The sequence below is a fragment of the Typopeltis vanoorti genome, chromosome 4 (genome assembly GCF_054136105.1).
Source record: "Typopeltis vanoorti isolate ZY-2024b chromosome 4, IOZ_Tvanoo_1.0, whole genome shotgun sequence".
In the NCBI taxonomy this organism is placed as follows: Eukaryota; Metazoa; Arthropoda; class Arachnida; order Uropygi; family Thelyphonidae; genus Typopeltis; species Typopeltis vanoorti.
In genome coordinates, this window is record NC_143552.1 from 150,650,720 (window position 1) to 150,672,549 (window position 21,830).

The 21,830-nt window shown below is 34.8% G+C and overlaps 1 protein-coding gene across 2 annotated transcripts in view; it reads right to left on the bottom strand.

Annotated features, from left to right (window-relative positions):
• Positions 1 to 21,830, bottom strand: part of mib2 (E3 ubiquitin-protein ligase mind bomb 2) — a 360,322-nt gene that overhangs the window by 218,850 nt on the left and 119,642 nt on the right. For both annotated transcript variants that reach the window (XM_090392033.1, XM_090392032.1), the window contains exon 7: positions 12,588 to 12,673. In XM_090392033.1, coding sequence (XP_090248159.1) covers positions 12,588 to 12,673 — 86 coding nt within the window. The remainder of the gene's footprint in view (positions 1 to 12,587; positions 12,674 to 21,830) is intronic.

Here is a 21,830-nt window from a genome sequence, read left to right on the forward strand (position 1 = left end):
GAAATTAGGTAGCGTCATAGTTAATCAAGGCAACGTGGAGAGCTTGAAGAACAATTTAAATAGGCTGTCAGTTTAATGTTAAGAAATCTATAAAGTTATGTATTCTGGGATAAATAGATTAAAAGCTGTATATCACATTGATGGCACTATACTCCAGGAAATAGATTAAGCTAGAGATTTAGGGGTTGGTGGAAGACACAGTTAAAGTTTAGAGGACATATTGCTAAGGTAGCCTATAAAATTACTTCATCATCATCAATTTCCTGTCATGTACCCTCAAAGGGTGTACAGGATATGATAGTACTACATGAAAAAATTACATCATTACTAACTTCCTATCTACAATTTTCTTCCAAATCAGTCTGTTACTTGTCAAGACTCCAACATTATCAGATCTTATATTTCTATCGTCTAAGGCACTTTGTACCATATCAATCCATCTATATCTTGGTCTTCCTCTGGGTCATTTTGCTGCCAACCTGGCAGAGAACACTTGTATTGCTAATCTTTCCTCGCCCATTCTGTTTAAGTGACCATACCACCTGAGATTAGCTCTGCTAACGCATTCCTGGATACTGACAATGTCAAGTTCGTTCCTACTAACCTCGCTTTTAACATGATATTGCTGTTGATGCCATCTGTTCACGCCTATAATCTTTCTCAGGACTCTCATATCTGTGGTCTCTAGTCTTTGGTCAAGTGTTTTACTTCTGACCTAGCTCTCAGATCCATAAGTTAAAACTGGTTTGAACACCGTCTTGTATGCAGCTAATTTAGTGTTCCGACTAATTTCTCTCTTATTCCATATGAATTTATTCAATTGACTTCCCACCATACCAGCTTTGCTGATTCTGTTGTCTATTTCTATATTTAATTTACCATCTTCAGTAAAAATCGTGCCTAAATAGCTGAAATGTTTTACTTGTTCCACAGGTTCTCCATTCACAACACAGTTGACATTTTCAATGATTCTGCCTATTTTCATTGTCTTTGTTTTGTTATTGCTGACCTTCATACCATATCTATTACAACAGCTATTCAATTTAGTCAGAGAATCTTGCAGACTTGTAGCAGATTTATTTAGAAGTATAACATCATCCACATAAAGCAAAGAGCTGACATTAACATCTCCAATTTTGATATCAGGTTTAATACCACTTTCCTTCATAATGTGATCCATATAGATAATGAATAACAGAGGGGATAAACCATCTTCCTGTACTTCCTTCAATTCTAACTGCTGCCTTACAACTCAGATAAAGACTAAGTATTGCTTGATATAATTCCCCATTGATACCATATAACTGTAGCATATTGAACAGCCTCTCTCTTGGCACCTTGTCATATGCCTTTTCCAAATCGACAAAACTTAAATACAGATCTTTGTTATATTCCCATGCTTTCTTGACTAATTGTTGTAAAGTGAAGATCTGATCCTGACAGCCTCTATTTGGCCAGAATCCAGCTTGTTCTTCACCAAGCTTTTCTTCCACTATTCTTTTCAACCGTTTCTCAAGTATACTGGCATAAATCTTACCAGGAACACTCAGTAGGGAAATACCTCAGTAATTCTCACATTCAGTTTTATTTCCCTTTTTATGTATGGGTACTATTAGAGCTCTACTCCAATCATCAGGAATTCGTCCCTCTGTCCAGACCTTCTGAACTGTGCAGCGCAACCACTGTAAGACTTTTATACCATTATATTTCAGCATTTCTGGTCGAATATCATCCACTCCTGCTGCCTTTCCACATTTCAAGCCTTTGATGGCTTTTTCTACTTCAAGTATGGATATGTATTCCTGACTGCATGCCTGGTCAGTGTTTTTTAGCACTGTGCTATCATCACTTCTTGTTTCATTTAGCAGTTTTTCAAAGTAATTACTCCATACTGCAAGGATATATAATAAAATTACTTGGCTATCGAAAAACACATTAACAAGTAGAGATAAGGAAGTTGTTATTCCTCTTTATAAGACCTTGATACACCCACATCTGAACTACTGTGCTTAATTGTAGTCCCCTGCATATCTTGGGGATGAGGAAGTGGTGGAGACAATTCAGAGGTGAGTGACCAAGATGGCCTGTGGAATGTTCCCTATGAGGATAGATTGGCTGTCTGTGGAGTGCAGAAACTAGTTGACAGGAGAAAAAGAGGGGATATGATAGAAACATTTCTTCTTCTTTGAATGCCATCTCCTATCGGAGGTCAGTGACCACCTTGGCAAATTTTGAGCGATTCTCAGCTACTCTGAGCAGTCTCTCAGAGTTCATACCAGTCCACTGTCTAATGTCTGCCAGCCAAGATTTTCTTCGTCTTCCTTGTCCTCTTCTTCCATTTATCTTCCCTTTAATAATCAGTTGAAGTATCTTATATTTTTCATTATGAAGTAGGTGACCAAGATATGCAGTTTTCCTTCTTTTTATGGTATTAAAAGTTCACATGATTTCCCCATTTGTTCCAGTACTTCCTGATTGGAAGTTTTTGCTGTCCATGGGATTTTTAACATCCGTCTGTATAACCACATCTCAAAGGCTTCAAGTCTTTTTATTGATGTTTTTAAGGTCCAAGTTTCTGCACCGTATAGCAGTACATATCATACATAGCATTTAATCATGCGTACTCTAAGCTCTAAGTTTAAACTGCGGTTACACAGTGTTGATTTCATCAAGAGAAAATTTTTTCTTGCCATTTCAATTCTAACTTTTATTTCCATTTCTGGATTGCAATCTTCATTTAACCAGCATCCGAGATATTTAAACTTTGCCACTCTTTCTATTTGTTTCCTATTTAAAGAAAGTGCTAAATTAAGAATTGGTTTCTTACTTATGACCATGAATTTAGTTTTGGTGATATTTATTTTTAATCCCATTTTTTCACTCTCTTCATTTATTAGTTCCAAAAGATTTTGAAGAGCCTGAATATTGTCAGCCAGAATAGCTGTATCATCGGCATATCGGATGTTACTGATGATTTCACCATTTACACTAATCCCTTCCTTTCTTCCTTCCAAGACTTTTTGAAATATGGCTTCTGAGTAGATGTTAAAAAGAAGAGGTGACAGCACACATCCTTGCCTTACACCTCGTTTGATGTTAATCGAGTCTGTAATAATGTCATCAACTTGAACAGATGCCTTTTGGTTCCAATATAAGTTTTCAATGATCCTGATGTCTTTACCATCTAATCCAATTCTTTTTTAATAGTCCAATCATTTTAGCATGTTGGACTTTGTCAAATGCTTTCTTGAAGTCGATGAAGCAAATGAATATTACCTTGTTTTGGTCAATACATTTTTGAAATAAGATCTGAGAACAGAAAAGGGCTTCTCTTGTTCCCAAGCTGTTGTGAGGACTAGATTTTTTGCTTGGAGAGTTGTGAATGAGTGGAATGGATTGCTAGAATCAGTTGTGAGTGCTCTTTTAATGGGTTCAAGGAGAGGTATGAGAGGTTGTGTCTCCAGTGATGAGTCTTCGTACTTCATGGATGTGCCCTCATAATACATAAGCATGCTAAACTGTAATGTGAATAAATAATAAATATTAAAAATCATGTTAGTAATGAATGATTACCAATATGATTACTCTTCTATGTTTTTTTTTTTTTGGAATTACGTCCATGTACAACTTATATATAGCAGTCAATGATGAAATAAACGTTCAATTAATTTCTGTAACTACATTACAGAAATCCATACTTTGATGTAGCAAAGGGTCTTGTATGTTTCACGTATGGATTCGGTTCTGCTGGTAACAGTGCATACCAGCAGAGCACCCCCTTCCCAACTGGGCAGGTTGTTATTGATGAATGGGACTAAGAATAGTTCCAACAGAGCATGATGGTGCTCCATAGTAGCAACCTCCCAATAGCATCTACTTACCTCTGCAGTCATTTGGCTCTCTTAAAGGAGCCAGATGAATACAGGGCTTAAGTGGTTGCTAAGAAATATGAAGCAGAGTAATGTGGGATAAGGACACATGTAGATTACCTATCTTTTTGATTGGCAAGCATGATAATAACAATAGCATTCTGCAGTAGTGTTAACATTAGATGGGATACTACCAATCCTTTCCAAAGCTGCCTTCATGAGAGAAGATAATCCACAGTATTAGGCACTGTGAGACCTTAAAATTTCCAAGACCCTATTTCAGTAGAGAAATGAAGCTGTCAAACAGATATACTACTTCAAAATAGAGTGAAAAAATAAATACAAAATGCATCATGACTGCTTCACACAATGCAAAAACTACTGATGATAAATAGTAGAACTGGAATGCGAAATAAGTAAAATGAAATGGGATATAACAGGAGTGAGGTGAAAAAACAGTCAGAAGTATGTATAACTATAAAAGTGAGAAATGCACTTTACTAGAAAGGACAGGATTATGTGAAACAGAGGAGTAGGCCTCCTAATAAACACAAAGGATAGCATACAAGGCTACTAAACATGTAGAAATATCAGAATGGATAACATATATAATAGTACGAACATCAGAAAGGAAAACAATCATACAAATATATAAATATATATCTATATATATTGTTTTTTCCCTGGGTGACTCCTACTCACCCTAAAAAAGGTAAACCTATAGTTAGTACCATGGGCTCACTAAGAAATTTCTTGTATTTCTTTTTTACATATTCTAGAAACCCTGCTCTAGAAAAAAATTTTTTCAAGACACTCAGGCCCTCCAATATGCAGGGCAGGTTTCACACAGGGCAATGACATTCATCTCCCATCAAAAACATTCATTCCCATGGGGATTCAAACCAACAAGTTGGAGAAAGTACATTAACACTTGGCCAGATAGACAGGAATATGCACCTAAAAGTATTTCAGAATTAAATAATTCTGTAACAGTGTCCACTACAATACAAGATCCCACAACCTATACAATATTGTTAGATTTTAAGGCATGCCTTGGGAAAACAAATGAATAAGAAAAAGATACATGAAAAAATGGAATAAGAAAATGAAGCAAAAGAAGAAATGTAATGGACATGGATAAGTAAAAACAGCAAAACAAACTATATTTTCATTTCATGATAAAACAGAGTGAATCACAGAATAGCTAAAGGGAAAATAATAATGGAAGAAACTGAAAACAAAACGTAAAGATAAATAGTGATATTTCATTAGCCAAAAAAAGGAGGAGCTATTTGAGATGGCTGAAAAACTAGCATTGGAAGACCTTCAACAGAGAAAGAAACAAATGGGTAGGCTTATAACCAAAAATGGTTATATATATATATATATATATATATATATATATATACAGGGTGTTCGGGATAAATTTGACATATTTATAATTAATTATATTTTTCCGTAAGTTACATGTATTAACACACACTTCTCTTCATTTAAAAGTTTGGACCCTTCTTCATTCATATACAAGATGTCAGAAAGGATGGATAGCTGGAACCCACCTGAATCATGGAAGAGAATAACTTGTATCATGATGATTCGTGCCCGCCATCAAAATAAGGATATTACGACTGCTGCCCAATGCTCCCTGAATACAGTAAAAACAATCAGGCATGAACTAGAGACTTGCAATGGTGACTACGAGGATGTAACAAGAAGAAAGATCCCTAGCAGACGATCTGATTGCGTTCGTACAGCAGAATTCCTCGCAAATCTGCAGGAACAGGTGTTGAAGAACCCTGGCATTGGAATTCGGGCTTTGTTCGTGGAGTTGCTAACTGTAGTCAAGCCCTGGATAACAAGGGTAGCCAATGGTAGGCCGTATGTATGGCAGCAGGATTCAGCCCCTTGCCACACCTCTGGGAGAAGTCAAAAATGGTTGTCTGAAAATTTCTACGACTTCACCAGTCCAAATGTTTGGCCTCCAAACTCCCCAGACCTTAACCCCATGGATTATTTTGTATGGGGCGCAGTTGAAAAAGACACCAATCGCACTTCCAGTAATACAAAAGCCCAGTTAATGGATAAAATTAAAACAGTTTTTGCGGCCCTTCCCAGGGAGACTGTAGCATCAGCTTGTTCGAGGTTCCGAAGCAGAATTGAAGCTGTGATCGATGCTAATGGTGGTTATTTTGAGTAAATCTTGTTGATAGTATTGTAATTAACTCTGCCTGTAATGTTTTTTTGTCAATTCATTAAATTTAATAGATACAAAGAAGATTTTCTTTTTCCTTACGAAACTGTCAAATTTATCCCGAACACCCTGTGTGTATATATATATATATATATATATATATGATCATCAGTTATATTGACTTGGTGAGTAGATATGCGCATGTTTTTTGACTGACAAACCGAGAAACAGACGAGTTAATTTAATGAAGCACACAACATGTTTCGTCAAAAATGACTTCTTCAGGTGTGGGCCCATTTAAATCAAATGAAAAAACCATAAAAACACTGTGCCATTATAATAACAGACGTAAACGGAAGTTAAGTTTGAATTGTCGTTATAGCCCGTGCTGTAGTTCTATTGTTGTTCATATGCAGACTTGTAAGCTGATGTTAAGTTTGAATTGTCGTTATGGTCCACGTTGTAGTTCTAATGTTGTTCATATGCATATGAACAATAGCACAGACTATAACGACAATTCAAACTTAACTTCAGTTTACATCTGTTATTATAACGGCACAGTGTTTTTATGGTTTTTTGATTTGATTTAAATGGTCCCACACCTGAAGAAGTCATTTTTGACGAAACATGTGTGCTTCATTCAATTAACTTGTCTGTTTCTCAGTCAAAAAACATGAATATATACACATATGTGATCACCCATCAAAATTTTTCTAGCTATGATCATACATCATAGCTATATAGCAGTAACTATTATTGCTGTTATACAGCTATCTAATATCTATTCTTCCTTTTTCTTAATTTACTGTTTTATAGTACAGAGTCATTTTCTGCTAGCTGACTATGAAATTTTGATGTTTATTCTGACTTTTCAAAGTACATTATTTTGTTAATATGAACAAAAGCAAAAATGAAAAGTTTTATATATATAAAGTACATTTTTGTTAATGGATGCACTAGTTTATGGGAAAACATTTTAGTGCAAATTTTTGCATGTTACATGTAAATTTCTCGTGATTTATTTGTTTAAGCTGTATAAAAGCTTAAACAAATTCAAGCTGCATTATATTTATTTCTTAACTGATAATTATTTCTCATCATCATCAAATTCCTGCCATGTACCCTCAAGGGGTGTACAGGATATAATAGTATTACATGAAAAATTTACATCATTACTAACTTCCTATCTACAATTTTCCTCCAAATCAGTCTGTTACTTGCAAAGACTCCAACATTATCAAAGTTATATTTCTATCGTCTATGGCACTTTGTACAGTATCAATTCACCTATATCTTGGTCTTCCTCTGGGTCGTTTTCCTGCCAACCTGGCAGAGAACACTTGTTTTGCTAATCTTTCCTCTCCCATTCTATTTAAGTGACCATACCACATGAGATTAGCTCTGCTAATGCATTCCTGGATGCTGACAATGTCAAGTTCTTTCCTAATATCCTCATTTTTAATATTATATTGCCATTGATGCCATCTGTTAATGCCTCTAATCTTTCTCAGGATTCTCATATCTGCAGTCTCTAGTCTTTTGTCAAGTGTTTTACTTCTGACCCAGCTCTCAGATCCATAAGTTAAGACTGGTTTGGACACTGTCTTGTATACAGCTAATTTAGTGTTCTAACTAATTTCTCTTTTATTCCATATGAATTTATTCAATTGACTTCCTACTTTGTTAACTCTGTTGTTATTTCCATATTTAATTTACCATCTTCACTAAAAATCGTGTCTAAGTAGCTGAAATGTTTTACTTGTTCCACAGGTTCTCCGTTCAAAATGCAGTCGACGCTTTCAACAATTCTACCTATTTTCATTGTTTTCGTCTTTTTATTGCTGACCTTCATACCATATCTATTACAACAGTTATTCAAAGTAGTCAGGGAATCTTTGCAGACTGCTAGCAGATTTATTTAGAAGTATAACATCTGCATAAAGCAAAGTGCTGACATAAACATCTCCAATTTTGATATCATTTTAATACCACTTTCCTTCATAATGTGATCCATATAGATAATGAATAACAGAGGGGATAATGTACATCCTTGTCTCACACCAGATTTAACATTAAACCATCTTCCTCTACTTAAATTCTAACTGCTGATGTACAACTCAAATAAAGACTAAGTATTGCTTGATATAATGCCCCATTGACACCATATAACTGTAGCGTATTGAATAGCTTTTCGCTTGGCACCTTGTCATATGCCTTTTCCAGATCGACAAAACTTAAGTATAGATCTTTGTTATATTCCCATACTTTCTCAACTATTTGTCGTAAAGTGAAGATCTGATTCTGACAGCCTCTATTTGGCCTGAATCCAGCTTGTTCTTCACCAAGCTTTTCTTCAACAATTCTTCTCAACATTTTCTCAAGTATACTTGCATAAATCTTACCAGGAATGCTCAGTAATGAAATACCTCTGTAATTTTCACATTCAGTTTTATTTCTCTTTTTATATATGGGTACTATGAGAGCTCTACTCCAATCATCGGGAATTCCTCCCTCTGTCCTGGCTTTCTGAACTATGCTGGGCACCCACTGTAAGACTTTTATACCACCATCACCATACTTCAGCATTTCTGGACAAATATCATCTACTCCTGCTGCCTTTCCACATTTCAAGCCTTTGATAGCTTTTTCTACTTCAAGTATGGATATGTATTCCTGACTGCATGCCTGTTGAGTGTTTTTTACCACTGTGCTATCAGGGCTTGTTCCATTTAACAATTTTTCGAAGTAATTACTCCATACCTCAAGGATATCTTTTTCTACCATTTTCATGTCACCTTTATCGTCTCTAACTCCTTTTACAACACTCTTTCCTCAATTTCTAAGCTTCTTCAACAACCTCCAGAATATCTTACCACCTTCTTGATATTTATTTTCTATGTTCTTCCCAAAGTCCTCCCATGAATTTTGTTTAGCTAGTTTTGTCTCTATATTCTCTAAGAGCACAAGCTGACTTATTTGCCAGGAACTTTTGAAATGCATTCTTCTTTTCCTTCACTGCCTCTTTAACTTCCGTCCACCATGGAGTTCTGATTTTTCTATCCTTGTACACAACCACACCGCATGCCTCTCTGGCTGAATCAATCAGGGTTTTCTTTAAGGCTTGCCACTGAATCTCAAAGGTTCCTGTTCTCAAACTGTTTTATTTTTTCTTCAATAATCTTTCTGTATTTTAGTCTACAGTTCACATCTGAGAGCTGCTCAACTTTTATTCACTTTAAAACTTTCTTACATGTTATTCTTTTCAATATGAAATTCAATTTTATCCTGCTCAAGACTAAATAGTGATCACTTCCAATTTAAAATCCTCTGTACACTCTGGTGTCCTGCACCAGGGAGAAAACATCACTATCAACAATAACATAGTCAATGAGACTTTTCTTATTCCTAGCCTCTTCTCTCCATGTGAATTTGTGCACATTTTTATGTTGGAACATGGTGTTAGTAATAACCAGTCCATGTCCTGAGCAGAAATCCAACAGGTACTTGCTATTATTATTAGCTTTGCTCTTTTCTCCAAATTTTCCCAAAATATTTTTGTATGTCTGACAATCATTTCCTACTCTGCTATTTAGATCCCCAACAAGGACTAGCTTTTCCTTTTTCATTGTGTCAGTTGCTTTCTCGAAAAGCATAAAAAAATTCCTCCACTTCTACCTTAGTAGAACCTTCTGTGGGACCATGGACACAAGTAAGCCTCATTTTCCAGTTCCCCATTCAAATAATTATTTCTTTGAAAGTTATTTTTCCTCCCCTGGAACTTCAATTTCTTTCAAGTGTAAAAACAATAGGATTTTTATTTTATTTTATTTATTTATTTTTTTATTCCTCTTGGTGCATTACCTGTGTTTTCCAATACTATGTTCATATTTGGAATGTCACATTCCAAACAATATTTTTTTTTCATCATGGTCAATTACTTCCCCTGATATTTTCTACTACATTATTTATGCTAACATTTGATAATTTTTGGATTAAGGCAATAAATACTGTAAAATTCTCCCCATTCAAATGAATACAAATCACATCGAACACACTTCCATTTCTGGATATATTTGTCATGCCTTACCTCAGGCATTTTATCCTTCACACAAAATTCTAAACCACTAAACTGAAATGAAAGTACAAAATATGGGTCCTTTCATTTAATTAAAGTAAATTACTGTATTTATCGAGTAATTTATTGTTTATAGTCATGCCACAGGTACCTTTAAAGATTAACACCTTGTCCAAGTTTTCTTTGCCATGGAACTAATTTCAACCAACGGTTCTCAGTCTTGTGTGTCAAATGGGATGACCTTCATGACTTCTATTTCTGCTCAGATCAAATAGCATAAATAATCCTCAATGGAATGAAGACTTTCATCCCTCATTTCATCCAAAATTCTAAACTGCTACCTCCCAAATTTGCTCTCCAATAAGTGTGTCAAGTGGAAAAATAAAATAAATCAACAAACAAGCTAACTCAGGAGCAAATCTCCATCGCAATCAGCCAACACTGGGACTGACAATAACCGAAAAAAGAGAGAGAAACTATGATAAGTGATAATCTATAATAGATTTTCACTTGAAAAATAGTTAAGAAATCGTGGGATTATGACAAGGATCTGTCAAGACCTGGAAAAGACATACCAAGGTGCACAGAGAAAAGCTTTTCAAAACACTACAATTATATGGTGTGAATGGAACATTATACAGAGCAATACATAGTCTATATTTAAGTTATGAGTCAGCAGTTAGAATTGAAAGAAATACAGAAAGATGGTATGATGCAAAATCAAGTGTAAGATAAGGATGCACATTATCTCCACTCTTACTCATCATCTATATGAAACATATTATGAAAGGAAGTGGCATCAAGGCTGATATTAGAATTGGAGATGTCAAACTTAGCTCTTTGCTTTATGCAGATGATGTTGTACTCCTAAACCAATCTAGTGCAAGTGTCCAGGATTCACTAACTAAATTGAATAACATCTGCAACAAGTTTCACATGAAAATCAGCAATAAAGAGACCAAAACTATGAAAACAGGCAAGAGCACAGAAAACTTCAGTTTTCTTCTGAACCGGGATCCTATAGAACAAGTAAAATATTTTGGCTGTTTAGGCACAGTTTTTAGTGAAGATGGCAAGTTAAATTAGGAAATAGACAACAGAATAATCAAAGCTGGTATAGTAGGTAACCAGATGAATAAATTTATAAGGAATAAGAGAGAAATTAGCCAAAACACCAAACTAGCAATATAAGAAACAGTGTTTAAACCATAATATAAGAAACAGTGTTTAAACCAGTTATGGATCTGGGAGTTGGGTTAGAAATAAAGCAATTGATCAAATACTAAAGACCACAGATATGAGAGCTCTGAGAATAATTAGGGGAATGAACTGATGGCATTAATGGCAGAATCATATTAAAAATAAAAACGAAGATATTAGAAAGGAACTTGACATTATTAGCATTCAAGAATGTGTCAGCAGATCTAATCTGAGATGGTATGGCTACTTAAATAGAATGGGTGAAGAAAGATTATCAAAACTGGTGTTTGATGGCAAGAAAGAGACCCAGAAGAAGACTACGGTCTAGGTGAATTCATTCAGTCAGAAGTGCCTTAGAAGCACAAAATGTCAGACATGATATTGGAGTACTCACAAGTAAAAGATAGATTTGGAAAAAAAATTGTTGATAGGAGATTAGCAATAATGTAAACTTAATCACGTAATGCTATCGTAGTAACAAAAACACCCCTTGGGGGTACATATCATGAAATCTGATGATGATGGAATGAAGACCTTTATCCTTCATTTTATCCAAATAAACCAAACACACAAACACACCATCCCTGAAATGTGCTCTTAAATAAATGTGCCAAGGTACCATGGGGAAAAACAAAAATTATATTTAAAAGATATTTATCAGGAAGTAAAGAAATTCATTATTACTTCAACACAAGCTAATTTTTTTTGTCTAGCCCTAGATACTGGGGGTAGGGGGGGAATCCCATCTTAATCTTGGACAAAAGCTGTGTTTAGAAAAATCATTTCCAGGGTTACTTAAACATGAAATTTCTGTTAGTACAAGGAATAGATAAATATTTTGATTTATTAACACCAGATGGTTGCCACTTAGAAGAGTGTATATGTGCATGTACACACACACAAACACATTTTTCTTACTTTTTTTTTTTTTTATTTTACTGTGTTCTAAGTGAACCCTAGACGGTTTCATCTTTCAGAAATTCTTCAGCTACAAAAGTAGTTGTAAGCTGTAGACCAATAAAAATATGAATAAACTAAAAATCATACTAGGATAAAAAAAATAGTCACTCTACTGCTACTATTATTTTGCTTCTTATGCTTATTCTCATATTACAAACAGTTTTGAAAACGTTTTTAAAGTCACAAATTCCCACTGTTTCAATATTGTTTTTGTACTTGCTACAATACTCCAATATTAGATAAGTTTAAAATTATAAGGGAACTGCATTTATTAATATCATTAAATAATTACCAAGTACTGGTAAATGATCTCTGTAGTAGTAACCACCTGAAGAATCTTGAATGTACATAAGATCTACTTTGCCTTTATGACCAAGCCTAAAAATGTTAAATATTTGAAATTATAGTATATTTTAAGATGAGCAAATCTTTTCAAATCTTTATTAATATAATACCAATATTTCTTTTTGATTATAACACAAAGTAATGACAATGACAACAGAATACTATATGGAAAAAATAACATTGACTGAAAGTATCACACACATCTTGAAATTACAATGCACAATATGAAATGATATATTCTCAAAGGAATAAATGAAATATGACTTACTAAACTGAAAAGAACCGACTTGTACCTTTCAGGACCAACTCTGTTATTCAATGTTAGCTGGAATCAATTTTCTGATTAAAATTTCAAGTACTACTGATCTGAAGTATGTTGTCAGTACCAATTTGAAGTACTGAAGTACTGATCAGTACCAATTTGCTAAGTTTGTACATCTTTCCTAGTTTGTGCAAATGAATGGTCACTTGCACTGGATCTTTTTTGCAAGTATCTGATATATCTGCCTTACATATAAATAATTGGCAGTCAGTACACACTTATGGGGATCACCATATATAGCTTGTTCAATGTTTGAATAATGTGCATGTATACTCATTTAAACTTTATCATAGACATTTCTCAATGTCTATGAGAAAGTATACATGTTGGAACCCTTAAAATGAGTCTATTGACTCCATAGAGGTCTGTTAATAATAATAATAATGTCTATCTATGGGGATGCTTAAGGGTCAAAGCTATATAACTGAGAGGGGACCTCCACATAGCCTTTAAAGGAATGTGAAGAACCAACTAGGGTTTCTGAACTAATGTCCAATCCCCACCTTCTGGTGGCGCATCTGGTTAGGTATCTACCTGGAATACTGAACAAACGAGGATGGGCTGGCAATTTGGGATTTAGCCGATCAAATTGTATTCTTATTGGTTTAAACCAAAATATCAAATGATGGTGCAACATTACAAAATTTCATGCACGCTGGGGGGTTGTACAGTAAAACAAGCTGTACCCAGTTGATTTAATCAGGGAACCAGGGGAAGAGCGAAAAGTCAGCTACTGGAACAAATCCTAAAACTCAACATCACCAGAGTTCAAGATCAGTACTATCAACATAAGAAGCCTGAATGGCAAAGAAATGGAGCTAGCTGAGAAATTGGATAAGTACCAGATTGACATAATACGGGTGATCGAAACAAAAAAAAGGCAAAAACTAGTTGGTGAGATCTTTCTGAACAATAAATACAAAATGTTATATTCAGGCAATGACAAAAAAGGAAAAGGAGTAGCCATAGGATTCAACACTAAATATGAAGCTAATCTTCTTGAATGGCAAGCTGTATCAAGTAGTGATATGGCCAAATATGAGAATGGGGAACTGAACAATGAGACTTATTTGTGTCTATGGTTCCAACAGAAGGTTCTACTAAGGTAGAAATAGAAGAATTTTTTGAGGCTTCAGAGAAACCACCTGAAACAATGAAAAAGGTGGTCCTTGTTGGGGATCTAAATAGCAGAGCAGGAAATGATTGTCAAACATACAAAAATATTTCAGGAAAATTGAGAGAAAACAGCAAAGCTAATAATAATGGCAAATACCTGTTCGATTTCGGCTCAGGATATAAACTAGTTATTACTAACACAATGTTCCAACATAAAAATGTGCACAAATTCATATGGAGAGAAGAGGCAAGGAATAAGAAAAGTCTCCTTCACTATGTTATTGTTGATATGATGTTTTCTCCCTGGTGCAGGACACCAGAGTGTACAGAGGATTTGAAATTGGAAGTGATCACCATTTAGTCTTGAGCAAGATAAAATTGAATTTCATATGGAAAAGAAGAACATGTAAGAAAGTTTTAAAGCGAATAAAAGTTGAGCAGCTCTCAGATGTGAACTGTAGACTAAAATACACAAAAATTATTGTAGGAAAAATGAAAGAGTTTGAGAACAGGAACCAAACCTTGGAGATTCAGTGGCAAGCCCTGAAGAAAACACTGATTGATTCAGCTAGAGAGGCATGTGGTGAGGTTGTCTGCAAGGATAGAAAAATCAGAACTGCATGGGGGACACAGGAAGTTAAAGAGGCAGTGAAAGAAAAGAAGAAAGCATATGAAAAGTTCCTGGCAAAAAACTCAGCTTGTGCTCTTAGAGAATAGAGAGACAAATGCAAGAAAGCTAAACACTGTGTAAAACTAGCTAAACAAAAGTCATGGGAGGACTTTGCGAAGAACGTGAAAATAAATATCAAGAAGGTGGCAAGATATTCTGCAGGTTGTTGAAGAAACTCAGAAATGGAAGAAAACAGTGTTATAAAAGCAATTAGAGATGATAAAGATGACATGAAAATAGGAGAAAAAGATATCCTTGGAGTAATTACTTCAAAAAATAGCTACATGAAACAAGCAGTGATGACAGCACAGTGGCAAAAAGCACTAACCAGGCATGCAGTCAGGAATACATATGTATACTTGAAGTAGAAAAAGCCATCAAAAGCCTGAAATGTTGAAAGGCAACAGGAGTAGATGATATTCGACCAGAAATGCTCAAGTATGGAGGTATAAAAGTCTTACAGTGGCTGCACTGCTTAGTTCAGAAGGCTTGGACAGAGGGACGAATTCCAGATGACTGGAGTAGAGTGCTCATAGTGCCAATATAAAAAGGGAAATAAAACTGAACGTGATAATTACAGAGATATTTCATTACTGAGTGTTCCTGGTAAGATATATGCAAGTATACTTGAGAAACGGTTGAGAAGAATTGTGGAAGAAAAGCTTGGTGAAGAACAAGCTGGATTCTGGCCAAATAGAGGCTGTCAAGATCAAATCTTCACTTTACTACAGATAGTTGAGAAATCATGGGAATATAACAAAGATCTGCATTTAAGTTTTGTAGATCTGGAAAAGGCATATGACAAGGTGCCAAGAGAGAAGCTATTCAAAATGCTACAGTTATATGGTGTCAATGGGGCATTATATCAAGCAATACTTAGTCTTTGAGTTGTAAGTCAGCAGTTAGAATTGAAGGAAGTACAAGAGGTGGTTTAATGTTAAATCTGGTGTCAGACAAGGATGTACACTACCCTTTTGTTATTCATTATCTATATGGATCACATTATGAAGGAAAGTGGTATTAAACCTGATATCAAAATTGGAGAGATAATCGCAGCTCTTTGCTTTATGCGAATGATGTTATACTTCTAAATAAATCTGCTACAAGAATACCACTAAATTGAATAGCTCTTGTAGGAAATATCATATGAAGGTCAGCATTAAAAAGACCAAGACAATGAAAATAGGCCGAAACACTGAAAATATCAACCAAATTGTGAATGGAGAACCTATAGAACAAGTAAAACATTTCAGTTACTTAGGCACGATTTTGCTGGCCTGGTTGGCCAAGTGGTTAGCATGCCTGCTCTCCAGCAAAAAGGCTGCGGGTTCGAATCCAGCCGTGGACATGGATGTTTGTGATTGCCCTACAAACTTTGTGTGGAAATGGAATCTGCAACCCTACCACTTATTCTAGCAGAAGACATCATTGCCAAAGCCATGTGAGGTACGGCAGTGACCATACGGCATCTACAGACGTCAAATGTGAAAAGGAAAAAAAAAAAAAAAGGCACGATTTTTAGTGAAGATGGTAAATTAAAAATGGAAATAGAAAACAGAATCAACAAAGCTGGTATGGTAGGAAGTCAACTGAATAAATTTATATGGAATAAGAGAAAGTAGTCAAAACACAGAATTAGTTGTATACAAGACAGTGTTTAAACAAATTTTAACTTATGGATCTGAGAACTGGGTTAGAAATAACACTTGACCAAAGACTAGAGACCATAGATATGAGAGTCTTGAGAAAGCTGGTATGGTAGGAAGTCAACTGAATAAATTTATATGGAATAAGAGAAAGTAGTCAAAACACAGAATTAGTTGTATACAAGACAGTGTTTAAACAAATTTTAACTTATGGATCTGAGAGCTGGGTTAGAAATAACACTTGACCAAAGACTAGAGACCATAGATATGAGAGTCTTGAGAAAGATTAGGGGCATGAACAGATGGCATCAAGCAATATCATATTAAAAATGAGGATATTAGGAAAGAAGTTGACATTGTCAGCATCCAGGAATGCATTAGCAGTGCTAATCTCATTTGATATGGTCACTTAAACAGAATGGGTGAGTAAAGATTAGCAAAACAAGTGTTGTTTGCCAGGTTGGCAGGAAAAAGACCCAGAGGAAGACCACAATATTGGTGGATTGATAAAGTAAAAACTGCCTTAGAAGACAGAAATATAAGATCTAATAATATTAGAGGTCATTTGACCAAAGACTAGAGACCGCAGATATGAGAGTCCTGAGAAAGATTAGAGGCGTGAACAGATGGCATCAATGGCAATATCATATTAAAAATGAGGATATTAGGAAAGAACTTGACATTGTCAGCATCCAGGAATGCGTTAGCAGAGCTAATCTCAGATGGTATGGTCACTTAAATAGAATGGGAGAGGAAAGATTAGCAAAACAAGTGTTCTCTGCCAGGTTGGCAGGAAAACGACCCAGAGGAAGACCAAGATATAGGTGGATTGATATGGTACAAAGTGCCTTAGACGATAGAAATATAAGATCTGATAATGTTGGAGTCTTGACAAGTAACAGACTGATTTGGAGGAAAATTGTAGATAGGAAGTTAGTAATGATGTAATTTTTTCATGTAGTACTGTCATATCCTGTACACCCCTTGAGGGTACATGGCAGGAATTTGATGATGATGATGATGATGATATTAGAGTCTTGACAGGTAACAGATTGATTTGGAGGAAAATTGTACATAGGAAGTTTAGTAATGACGTAAATTTTTCATGTAGTACTATCATATTCTGTACACCCCTTGAGAGGTATATACTTAGAGGTCAGGCCAGTAGAATAGCTGTTGATCAAATCGTTGTCTCTTTAGCATACTATGTGAAATGTAATATAGCTTGTCTCTGTATATAAAGTCTGTCAAAAAAATTTATACATACTTAGCAAAAGGAAAACCTGTATAAAAATTATAATACTAAATTTATACAGATATCAAGGGAAGAATACAAGTTACCTTTGACTTGTACAATTACATGAGGTCCTCAAAGTGGTTACCATTAGCGTCCAGACATTTTTTATTATGGCGAACTACTGCTTTGGAAACATTATCCAAAGTGTCCAGTGGGATTGCTGTGCATGCCGTTTCAATTTCTTTCCGAAGGGCCACCAGTGTAGCTGGTTTTCTACACTACATCCTTTTGATTCTCCCACAGGTAGAAGTCCAAGGGTGTTAAATCAGGAGAATGTGGGAGTAACTCAAAATGGTCTTGCATTCCTCGAATAACGATCGTGCCTCAGGCATTTTGTTTGACTGTCCTATCGATCACATGTTGATGCTGGTATTCATGTGAGTAACGACATCTTTTGAGAGAACATCATACTACACATTGCTACCGTAATTCGATCCAACTTCGAAAAAAGTCCATAGATGACATCTGTGAAAGTGTGTATACATTTCTTGAAAGACTGTGTATATTACTTCAGATGATGACCTTAACTTGCCTTTGAGGAAAATTCAGTAGTTGATTTTTTCTTGAACTCAACAGAATTAGGGGGATCAATAACAGGCTTAACACCAGGGAATCAGGAAAACAGTGAAAATTCATTAGGTGAATTTTCATTGTTTGTTCTGATTCCTTAATGAAAATAGTGGGGGGGGGCTTGTTTAGCCTCTCATTCCAGGCAAATAAAGACATCAAATAAAAAATATCTAATCCTGTGGTAACATGTTTAATAATGTTCCTGGAAAGAGCTCTAGTTCTATAGAACTAGAACTGATGTTTTAATACTCTACCTTACAAAATCAGGAGAAATCACAGAATATCACTGTACAAAGAATGATGTCCTCATTCTTGAGATTATTTGTCTCCATGTCTCCTTTAAGTGCCTTTGATAATGCTATCATGAGCTGCTGAAATATCAACATATAAATAATTAATTTGGTTAGCAAATTATTTTCATTCCAGTTCTATATAGTTTTTGTTCCAGAAAGAAACTTCAACATAAATCACTGCACACCTCACCTCTCATTACTTAAGAAATATCTTTTCTCATAAAAAGTTTGTCGTCTTTGACTCAAAGATATTTGTGATGTAACTACTGCTTAAGCTACATTACTAGAATGCAATGTAATGCAACATATGCACTTTTTGCAAATGCTTCTTGGATGTAAACAGTAGGTGCTCATTTGCGTGTATTTTCTGGAACATCCATCAATATCTGTGGTGCTTCGTTCATAAATGATGGCCTTATAATTATATAAGATAAACATTTATATAACTACAAAGTCTATAATAATCAATTTCCTGATATGTACTCTCAAGAGATGTTCAAGGTTACTAAGACAGCACTACATGATTAAGTTTACATTATTATTAATCTCCTATAAACAATTTTCCTCCAAATCAATCCATTACTTATGAGTACTCCAAATATTGTCATATCTAACATTTCATGTTAGATATGATATGGTCACTTAAACAGAATGGGTGAGAAAAGATCAGCAAAGCATGTGATCTTTGCCATGCACTTCTGATTGAATCAGTCCACCTAGACCAAGGTCTATGTGGATTGATTCAATCCAAACTCTTGGTCTCTTAAGCCATCTTGGAATCAAACACCTGTTTTGCTAACCTTTACTTATCCCTATTTAAGTGGCCATAATGCAAGAGGTTGGCAACAATTCTTTCTTCTTTGTTAATTACTGTTAACAAAGAAGTACAGTAATTTATACTAATATTATTTCAAGCAATTCTTCATTCAAATATAATCAAATTCACTCATTCTGACATTTAAAAGAAATAGATAAAATAAAAAAAAATGGAAGCCATGAATTTTTGTATGCTGAATCAGACCTTTTGTCATGTGGCCAATCAATAACATGTATTATAGAAATGACGATGATGAAAACAGAGTAACTATTAAATCCAGGCAGCAATCAGATGAATTAAGTAAATTAAACAAAGTGTCCTCCTATTTAAACCATATCCATTTAAAGATGGAGAATAGGTTTGGTACAAAGCAAGGCTTTTGTTCTAGTGCATATGCATATTTCATAAGATGTTCTGAAAAAACATGACATGTATACAGGTAGCTATTAGCATGAACAGTTTATGAAATACAGGAAAACTGAGATCACCGTTCCCACAGTTTGCAGGTGATATAAGAAGCACATACCCTATTGTTTACACTTACTCCTTCCAATTATAATGAACAGTAATCTTCCACAGTGTTCTTCAAAACACTTCCTATTTCTAACTCTTACTAAGTGGGCAATCCTAAATCCAGGATGCTGGCAATTTACTTAAGTTTAAAAATCGCTAATATTAATGCTTTTAACACCTATACAAATAAAAGACAACTAATTTAATGCCAATCACTCCTTAGGTGCACACTTAATGCAGTAACTTAACATTTTAATTTACCTTAACTGCATCTCCAGTGAACCCATGAATCAGAAATTCATCAACTGTGCATTCAAGTACTTGAATACCTTGAGTTTCTACTTGGTTAAAGCTGATCCAATGAAATTACCAAAACTTGTTCTTGCTATTCTTCCTTGACATGATCACTTCTCTAATCTGTATACTTTTCCAATGTTTAGACATTTCCACAAATCTGTCATGATGGAGATCTTGTTTTAACAATTACTTTTATGTGACTTAACACAGATGAAAATAGTCAATCTGTAGAACACTAGTATCATGGGTGAACCAAAGGTTAGATAGCAAGGAAACCTTACTCTAGAGACCATACGTGGATTTTTTTTTTTTTTCCAAACTACTTCAATCAATAAGCAGGATGGTTGTCTCGCAATGTGATGAAATTCATATACCACTTAAATGCATAAACAACATAGCAAGCTCATAAAAACTGAAGGAGATGAAGATACAGAAATGAGAATTCTGTATTCTCACTAACCTAGGTCACTAACATTTCACTATGTTAGTCACCTAGGCTGTCAAAATTAGAGATACATACCAGTAAGATGTATGAAGCAGCAGCATCCTTCATATGATGAAATGTATCAGATGAAGGTAACTAGTAGCATAACACAGGGTGTTGTTCTTCAGATACCATTGTTCAACTTCATTGAAAAATATTATGTGGTATGAAGTATGACATTAATTTGTTTGCTTATGATGCCAAATTGAGGACTGTTTAAGAAGCAGTGCCAAAGTCAAATTTCTCCAAGGGATTTAAAATATAAATTAAAGATGGCAAGAAATTATATTCTTGGTTTCATCCTTTATCCAGGTGTAATCAAACAAACTTTGCACATGAAGTAAATTCATTATGAGGCTACTTGTATATAGAGGCTAATGACTCTACATCAACTGTCTTAGTATCCCATAATGCAATACACATATTCTTAAGGACATGTGCATTGCATTACGGGAAGGGCCATTACTCAGACTGGTTTCGACCACTATTGAGGTCTCATCAGTGGGAGCCAGATCCAAAAGTTATATCAAGGTTGAAGTAATGCAGAAGTCATATTTCCATTATACAAATAATCAAAAAGGTAACACACCTGATAAGCTAAAAGGATTAGAGATAGATGGTGAAAGTTTTTTTCAACGTCTATCTTTAATATTTTATATTATATTATACTATAAATTAAAGATGCCAAGAAATTATATTCTTGCTTTCATCCTTTATCCAATTGTAAGCAAACAAAGTTTGCACATGGCATAACTTCACAGGACTGGGCTACTTGTATACAGAGGTTGATGACTTCACATCAACTGCATTAGTATCCCATAAGAGCATTATACATGTCTGTAAGGATAAGTGCATTGCATTATGAGATATTAAGACAACTGATTTAAAGTTATTAGCCTCTATATACAAGTAGCCCAGTTGTGTAGTTACGCCATGCGCAAACTTTGTTTGCTTATAGTTGAATAAAGGATGAAACCAAGAATATACCATATTGTTCAGTATATATGAGACTTCCATCCCCACCCCTCTGCATGTATAAGACAAACCCTACTTTTTTGAACCCAAAATTAAGAAATCAATATTTTAAACATAAAACAGAACATATCTGATATATATTTTTTAAATATTCAAAGTATATTTTAGTAATTAGGTAATATTTTTAAGA